Genomic DNA, 9,357 nt, shown 5'->3' with positions numbered 1-9,357 from the left:
TTTACTAGTTTTTAAAATTGATATAGTGGATGTCTATTCAGTCGATTGTAAATACAAATGCTTCTGCTAATTGCATCATTGGGAAAAAAAAAATTGTTTTATGTTTTATTTACTGCTACAAAGTCGCACTTTTAACTATATAATTTGTTTTTAACCAAGTTCATTATATGATCTCGATCTGAATTATTAGAATGACATACTAATAGCATTTGGTAGGATTTGTATTTATACCCTGGTTATGCTATTCTTTTTTTTTTTTTTGGTTAAACCTATTGCTATTCAAAATTTGACTTCCTTGATTTGCCACTGGATTCTGATGGAAATTTTTAGATTAGCAATGACATATATAAATATAATTGAAAAGACAAAAATAAATTAAAATAAAAGTAAGATAAATTGGAAGAAGTAAAAAAAAAGAGGAAATTTTTGCGAGGCGGGTGGATATGGGTGAAAAGGAATATGGAGCGGGGTGGATTAAAATTTTGTGGGTTAAGATAGAACCCGCACCACACCGGCACCGCCCCGTATCGTTTGCCATTTCTATTCCAAACACAGTTTTGGGATTTTTTTTCCTATACATAATTTCAAGTTGGTGAATAAATTTTTTTACCTATATATATGTGTGTGTGTGTTAGACCAGCCGCTTAAGCTAGATTACTTTTGTACTTTTTGCGTCCGCCAGATAAAACATCTAATTTTATTAATAACTAACAGAAAGCCCTCTTATCCCGCAAAACACATAGATTAGTAAGGTTTCGGAGAGAAATGTACGTTATAGCCACAATATTATAATTAAACATTTCGCGGCATAGCATAAAGTGGGAAAATGAAGCATTTTTTTTTTGCTACTATTAGAAATTGAAGAATATAAGTATGAACTATTGTATACTATAAACTTACTGAATTCCAAAACTTTACATCAAAAAATTGGCACAAGTCTGACTATTGTAAAGTTCACAAGGGATACATGTAATGTCAAAACGTACTTTTTACTTAGAAAAATAATTTCAAAAGGTAACATCTGGAAATTCAAGTTGTTTAAGGTATAGAATTTAATATTCCAAGAAATTCAAAATGATCCAAAGGACTAAGACATAGGTACAAAACAGTATAGCGGTATATACTTTTATGAACACTCTTTAAATAATTGTTGTATACCGAATGTATGTAGTACAAACAACATAATATTATATAATTAAACATTTGAAAACGGAACTGGATCTCTTAAATTACATTGGTTAGCTAGTAACCGAACAGTGGTAAGGAATTTATAAATTAAATAAAAAAGATGGTAGTAAAATATTTTGAACATGGGCCTATAAATACTCTCTATTACTCTCTTCCTAAAGGCTAAAAAGAGACTTTGCCTTGTCTGTTCTCATTCATTCCCAAAATCCTTCTTCTTCTGCTTCTTCCTTTCATTCCTTTTGGTCCAATCAATCATTATTCTTATATAAATATATGACAGATATATACATATAGAGAGAGAGAGAGAGAGGAGAAATAAGACAAAAGAAAAAAATGGAGGAAGAGAGAAGATCGTCAAAGTTTAAGAGGATTTGTGTTTTCTGTGGTAGCAGTTCTGGGAAGAAACCTACATATCAAGAAGCTGCTATTGAATTGGGGAAACAACTGGTAAAAAAAACATATTTTCCCCATTCTTTCTTCTTCTTCTTCTTCTTCAGAAGCAGAAAGTTTTGTTCTTTTCATGGATAAAGTCTGTTATCCATTGTCTTTTTAAATAAGTAGTAGTAGTACTGTATTGTTATCAAATGTAAGCTGAAAATGGCTGAAATTACGAACCCATTTCGAGTTTTGAGTTTCTCTTCCTTTTTCTGTCACTATTCTGACAAAATTTTCAACATGGGGTTTTCTATTCATTCTGTTTTATATTCATATTGATAAGTTTTCTTTGATTTTTTTTTTAAAGAAAAGAACTTTTTTACTTTTGTTTTGGCATGAGAAAGAAAGAAATGGGTGTGTGTGTGTGTGTAGGGGTGGAGATAGAATGGAGGAAGAATTGCAAGCTGTAACCTGGCTGTCAGTTGAGCAGCATTCTTGCATGATCTTAGTTTATGGGGTCACTCCTTTAATTAAAAAAAAAAAGAAAAAAAAAAGAAGAGTTTCTGCCTTTCGATGAGGAACCAAACGTGCCACCTTGGTATCATCACCCCCTTTCAAGCGTGTTCTCTTCTTTGGGCTAAATTTAACCCAACTCATCCTTTTTCATGATTTTTATGTTTTTTGATGGTTTAAATGAAATATGCATAAAATTTCTGATTTAAACATTTGCATGTGCGGGTTTTTTTCTAGAAAAAGTATACTTTTGGCACATATGTTCAGCTGATTCTAAGTTTCATGCTTATTTCTTGGTTGTGTTGTGTCTAAGTTTTGTGCTAGTAGCAGTAGTAATTTTTTTTTTTTTGGTTGTTATGATGATGGGCTCGTGAAATGGGTTTCTGACACGTGTTCGTGGTTTTGATTTTATCAATGTGTATTTGAAGGTGGAGAGAGAGATTGATTTGGTGTATGGAGGTGGAAGCGTGGGTCTGATGGGTCTTGTTTCTCAGGCAGTTCATGATGGTGGGCGCCATGTTCTAGGGTAATCCACCCCCCCTCTCTCTCTTTGTATCTCTCTCTAACACACATACAGAGGAAAAAGGTTGTGATGTTTGAAAATAATCTTAGCTAAGGGGTTCTTGAAAATAATAAAATGCTTATTTAATGTTTAGACTTAGACCATGCAAGTTCCTCACTTCTCAATGAAATGTCTTCTTCAAAACTACCCCAAAGGCAGACATCATTGGATCAAATGCTTCTTTCTTGATTATTACTGTATTAAAGTAGTGTTGTGCTGCTCCCTTTTTAGGCTAGAAAAGGGTTCCCCATGAAGAAACAAACACTAATCTCCCCTTGTTCCACTGATAGTGAACAGCTTCTTAACACGTGAAAGGTACTTTGCTAATATGTTTTTAATAGCATAATAGAAATACTCCAAAATTGTCTTTTGTGGTATGGCCTTGGAGCTTTTTGGGCAGTTATCAGTAAATATAAAGAAAATGTAAAAATCCATTTTGGTCCGTGGGAATGTCAGTCACACTGGAACCTCTAGTCAGAAAGCAAATGAAAAAAGGGAGTGTAAAAAGTTAGAAGCCTTTTAGGCACTGATTGAAGCATTTCCAAATCTTTATAAAGACAACGTTTGAATTGTGTTTTACTACTGTAGACAGTTTTCTGGACTTGTGCTTTCTACCTCATATTTTTACCCCACAGTGAATATGTACAGAGCTTTCTTTTTGGGCAAGATAATACTATTGCTTTCATTTTGTCATATTCTTACTATTATTAATCTATGTTTATGGATTTTTTGAACTTGCAGAGTGATTCCAAGGACCCTCATGCCTAGAGAGGTACTACTCATACTAAACTCTGAGTAGGATTAATACATGACTTATCAGCTAATTATTCCCACCAATTTGATTCTTATGAGACATGTTTTCTACTTGAACAATTATAATTGAGCTTCTTGCTCTATATATTCCTGTCATCCAAAAAGTACTTCAGTTTTTATATGCACCAAGGAATATCTGTTTTTCTTTCTTTTCAAGCATTATTGAGTCATTCATGTCTAAGAGCCCGATTGGACATACAAAATTTTTCCTTTCTTTTAATTTTTTTTTGAAAACAATGTTTGGTTATCCCATTTTTACCAATTTTTCTTTTTCACTTGAAAATCCATTTCCAAATTTGAAAAACTTGTTCTCCCCACTTTTTCAATTGAAAATGAGAATTTGTTAGTTTTTAGTTTTACAAATTTACCCTTTATTTTTAAAATTTATAAAATGATCCCATCAGTTTTTCATCTTTGGCAGATACATCTTTGGTGACTGATGGTGGAACATCAGTCTTAGTTGATATTTGAACTCTGCCTACTGAAAGTTTGATTATATGGTTATAAGAAATATGTAGCTATGCCTGCTTTTGCACCTTCTCTGTGTGTTAGTAGAATTAGAAAATGTGATATTGATTTTGTATCTTCTGCATATTGCAGTAAAGCAGAATACGATAACAGTTAAACAATAACATTTTGATTGTTTATTTCAAGTAAGATAATCAAATTGTGGTGGTTTTAATATTTTTTACAAGTTGTGGGGTATAAATCATATTTCATAGTTTGAAAAAGAAGACGTGCAAATATGTTGCAAAAATTGTAACCAAATACAACTTCATCTTCAATTCAAATTTTAGTGAAATTCCTAATTTTTTTTTTTTTTTTTTTTGGAATTCATGTCCAAACGCCTACCAAGTATATACTGCATTTGCTAACAGATAACTGGTGAAACGATCGGAGAAGTGAGAGCAGTTTCTGGCATGCATCAAAGAAAAGCTGAAATGGCCAGGCAAGCTGATGCCTTCATTGCCCTCCCCGGTACATGATTAAAAACACTTAAGTCTTTTATATGAATGTAATGCAAGATCTGATTCTTCATATCCTAATTTCTAGTTTTTTCTAAATTTCCAGGTGGTTATGGAACACTTGAAGAACTTCTTGAAGTCATCACATGGGCTCAGCTTGGAATCCACCGTAAACCAGTGAGAAATCTGCCCTTAGTTCATACTACTTTACATGAAACTTTTCGTTAGAAACCAGTACATAGAATATATGTTCTATGCATAATTCTTAAGTAATGGAAATAGGCTTATTGATAGGTGTAGATTGAAAAAATCTTTTATGTAAGCATATTGATGCAGCCCTAGTGTCATGCTCATGCCATGACGCCAAATATTAGGCAAATAAGTGTGTAAAAGTAATCAAGGTTTTGATGAAAACTTGTTTGGTCATAGCATGAAAATTATCTGTTTTGACCAAAAAATCATTCGTCCGTGCAATCATTCTCCAAAGAACTCCAAAGGGAATTTTTTTTTCTTTTCAACAAATAAGTGTGTAGTCATTTTCATCTATCTTTGAGAATTTCAACTCCTATATGTCTTTAGTATTAAATCAGATGGAGAAATCTTAAACCAAGCAGAAGAAAATCGTCCAGTAGAACTATAAAGGAAGAATGAGATACCTTCTTTGACATTGTGTATCACCTTGTTTCTCAAGATACCCCTTCTTTTCACAATCTTAAGTACTTTTTATAAAATAATTAATCTTTTTGGGGTTTTCCTTTCAAGTCAACATTCCTTATCAAATAAGAATGAGATTAGGAGAGGTATCGATGCACGTGATCCTTAATATTTAGTTCACATGGAAAGATAATACAAGGTCTTTGAGTTCTGATCTCTAATCATGACATGAAAGAGCTTATAAAGCCATTAGAAAAAGTGGGAAATCTTAGTCAAAAGAAGGTATTTTTGTTTTGATATTATAAGTAATCTTTAACTCGTAATTTAATAATCTAATGTAATAATAATGCAGGTGGGCCTGTTGAATGTTGAGGGTTACTATAATTCCTTATTGTCTTTCCTTGATAAGGCCGTGGATGAAGGCTTTATCTCTCCAACAGCACGTCGCATAATCGTGTCTGCTCCGACAGCCCAACAGTTGGTCAGAGAACTTGAGGTAATTAAAGGCGGAATATGTTTTTTCATATTACACTAATTTTTCTTCATAGTTTCTAGTAAAATAAGCATTTGTAACATTCTCATTTTTTTCGTAATGCTACAAATTTAAAACTCGTTTAGATTTTGGAATCTATGCTGTTCAAACTTGCAAAAGGGCTCCACACTTAGAGTTGCCCTTTTCAGTTTTGTCCTAAATATTTATATTGCTTTGATCAAACATGACTGGACAAAAGGCACATTTTAGCTTTGATCACTTTAATGTCGGCTGACATTTTCATTTTTTAATATTCAAAATAGGACTTGGATAAAGAAAGATTTTAGTGTAGGAATTTGTTCTAACATATTTTTCTTAATTTTAATCCTCTTCTCTCAGGAACATGTACCAGAGACCGACGAAATCACATCAAAGTTGATCTGGGAGGAAGAAGTTCAAAGATTTAATTACACACCGACTGAATCTGGGGTTCCTACGTAAAATATGTTTTTAATTGGAATTTAGGAATTTCAGTATATATACAGTAAATACGGTGATGTCGCCGTAGGTTTCTCGCAGTAGAAAGTTTTTTGTGGGGGTTGATGTTGATGCGATGCTCTTAAAATGACTCAGAGTTGCAATATACATATTTTGAAAAAGTAAAAAGAAAAAGGAAGGAAATATTAGTTTTCTTTTTCTTTTTGTGGAGCTGTAGTAGCCACGTCCTGTTTGTTCAAGCATTATGATTTCGTCTATGTTTATTGGTGTGTCCCTTTTCGGAGAGCCAATGACTTACTATGAATGTACACTAACATGCTTATTAAAAAAAAAAAAAAAGAAGAAGAAGAAGAAGAATAGACCGGAAAAGCAAAGTTCTCTGTAGTGGTATTTATAAGCTTGAATAGAAGAAATAATGTTTTTTTTTTGGATTAAAGGGAAATATTTATTGATAACACTAAGGCGTTACAGTAGAATTAGCTACATAGTCACTATCATAGATAGCGAGTGCCGAAAGGTTTCCAAGATTTGCCAACTTGTTACACATAGACATAGGACCTTATTCTATTAGAGGCTAATCCCTCTTTGTCTGTTTGAACTGTTGGTAACACATACTTTGAGGGATATGCTACGACAGACATGTAATCACTCGTGCCTTGCTTGGTTCCTTCCTAGGCCAAAACGTAGCTACTTTGTTTCCTTGTCGGAAGCTATGCCGGATCACTAGACTCCCCAACCTCCTCAAGTGGTACTTGCAAGAGTCAATAACACTTTGATAAGTAGGATTTTTTGTTCCAAAAATTCTATAGCCTCAATGGAGTCAGTTTCAATCTCGATGAGGGTTAGATGATGTGCAACTACTATTTGTAGTCCTTGTTCCAGCGTGATAAGCTCCGTGTGAGTGTGGTTGTGAGCATAAAGCTTTTTGGAATATCCTAGGATCCAGTCTCCATTTGAATTCCTAATGACGCCTCTAACACCATCAATATGTTGTTTGTCTAGGAAAGATCCATCAGTATTTAATTTATAGAGTCCTGAAGTTGGGGGAATCCACTTGACATAGATGGTTTTCTTGGATATAGGTGTTATTACTGGCCATGTGCAGCACTTATATTCCATTGCTCGCATGACCACTAGTCGGGTGTCGAGGAGCATAGAAGTATTCTTAAAAGCATTGTGATTGCAATTTGTCCAAATGTGCCATAACGCAAATCGAAGGAAGCTGGACCAAGTGAGGGGGTGATTATGAAGGGGAGATTGATGTCCTTCATTAATTGAAGCCAATGGATTTGGTGGTAGGAAGTGCATTGACATTCAGCCCAAGGTCAATCCAGAACTTCCTTGCCATATGACATTCAAGAAAGATACTGTGAACAGTTTCCTCTATGCAGTTGCAGATGGTGCACTTAAGGTCAATGTTGATGCCTATATGATGTAAATAGGTATTAGAAGGCAACCTATTATAAGAGAATAGCCAAAGATATTTTTTTTTTATCTTATTAAGTGTGTTAAGATTCCATATCCAATTGAAATTGTAACTACTCTAAGGAGTTGGGTGTAAGGGAGTATAGACTGATTTTGTAGAGAAGGTACCATTTGTATTAAGGGACCAATAAGGAGTATCTTTCCTGTTATGGTTTAGGTAGATAGTTGTGGCTATATTGATGGCCTTGTCTGGACATTGGATAGAGATTTTTTACCAGTCCCAGTTGTGACCATCCCATAGGTGGAGTAATTTAAGACCAATATGCCCTTGATTTAGAGGCCATTGGATAATGGATCGAAAGGGAGGAGTGTTAGGGATCTATCTAGTGTTTCATAAATCTATGTTGGTCCCCGACCCAGGAGCCTATGCAATGCGTTATAGCACATATTTCCCCATTCAAGATGTTTTTCCAGATGAAAGAGTGGGAGGAGGACCTATTGTTTAGACTATATTTATTAACTAACGTACGAGCCCATAGAAAATGATGTTGTGAGAATAGCCGCCAAGAGAGACTAGTGAGGTGTCATGACCCGGAATTCCCACCCTCGAGATCTTGATGACGCCTAACATTTCACTTGTTAGGAAAGACAACATTAGCTATATCTACTAACCATTTTTAATGATTTCCAAATTAAATGACAAATACAAAGCTGTGACTTGCCGAGAGGTTTTGTTTTTGGTTTTGGAGTGTTTTAGAATACTTAGTCCCTAAAAGGAAGCTTAAGCCTTAGGATTTTTACTGTAGTTAGAACTGTGTGAAGACGAATCTGGAATGGAGTTCTGTCGGTTCTGTTAGCTCCGTTGGATGATTTTGGACTTAGGGGCATGTTTGTATTTTGGAGATCTGTAGCTGATTTAGGCTTGAAATGGCGAAAGTCGAATTTTTGAAGATTTTGAGAGATTTTTCAGAGAAAACTTTTGGGTAATGATTCCTAACTCCCTTATGGTTATATTTCACTAATCTACAATTGATTTCTTCATTAATTAAGGAATTTGGGTGAGAAATTTGGAGAAAAGGGCTGGAAGTTCATCAACCAATTTTTTGAGTTTTGATTGAGCTTTTGACTTCGGATTTGGATAATTTTGGTACGAGTGAACTCGTGAGTGAACGAGTGTTCATATTTTGTGACTTTTACTCGATTCCGAGACATGGGCCTGGGAAGACTTTTTAGAGCGATTTTCTAGTTTCTTGTTAAACTCCTAATTTCATAAATTAGATTAGTTTATTAGTGTTATATTTATGATATGTAATTGCTTTTGGCTAGATTCGGGCCATTTGGAATCAGATATTCATGGAAAAGGCATTGTTACTGATTGATTGAGCTTGGTTCGAGATAAGTGGCTTGCCTAACCTTATGTGGGGAAAATTCCCTTAGGATTTGGTGTTGATATGTTATGTGAGCGCTGTGTACGCGAGGTGACGAGTGCGTACACGGGCTATTTGTTGAAGAACCTGATTTTTACAGAGTAATAACCTTTTTTTATTTTATCTGAGTATACTACCATGTGTAGTTATCCTATTAGCCTAGAATAGCATGTTTGCATGCCTTAATTGCTTATCTGAACTCTTTGCAGCATGTTTAGCGGATTCCTATTTTTTCTTGGCTTGTACTTAGTCTAAATTGTAGGTTTTCTTGCTGTAACTATTATCTTCATTTATGTTTGACTTGCGTATTTACTTTGGGACTACAGGACGGTATCCCGGGAGATTCCTCTGCACATTTACTTTTGAGACTACGAGGCGGTTCCTCGGGAGTTCTCCATGCAAATTTACTTTTGAGATTACGAGGCGGTTCCTCGGGAGTTCTCCTTATATATTTACTTTTGAGAC

General features: G+C 34.5%; 1 protein-coding gene across 1 annotated transcript; it reads left to right on the top strand.

Annotated features, from left to right (window-relative positions):
- Positions 1-1,379: 1,379 nt before the first annotated feature.
- LOC107832396 (cytokinin riboside 5'-monophosphate phosphoribohydrolase LOG7-like) lies at positions 1,380-6,250 on the top strand. Its single transcript, XM_016660234.2, has 7 exons — positions 1,380-1,635; positions 2,505-2,602; positions 3,380-3,410; positions 4,330-4,429; positions 4,523-4,593; positions 5,423-5,566; positions 5,942-6,250. Exons 1-7 carry the CDS (start codon positions 1,522-1,524, stop codon positions 6,041-6,043), a joined length of 660 nt encoding a protein of 219 aa, XP_016515720.1. The 5' UTR covers positions 1,380-1,521; the 3' UTR covers positions 6,044-6,250.
- The last annotated feature ends 3,107 nt before the right edge of the window (positions 6,251-9,357 follow it).

This window comes from Nicotiana tabacum, chromosome 10 (genome assembly GCF_000715075.1).
Source record: "Nicotiana tabacum cultivar K326 chromosome 10, ASM71507v2, whole genome shotgun sequence".
In the NCBI taxonomy this organism is placed as follows: Eukaryota; Viridiplantae; Streptophyta; class Magnoliopsida; order Solanales; family Solanaceae; genus Nicotiana; species Nicotiana tabacum.
The sequence above is the reverse complement of the archived record's forward strand: the minus strand, read 5'-3'. Positions and strand labels throughout refer to the sequence as shown.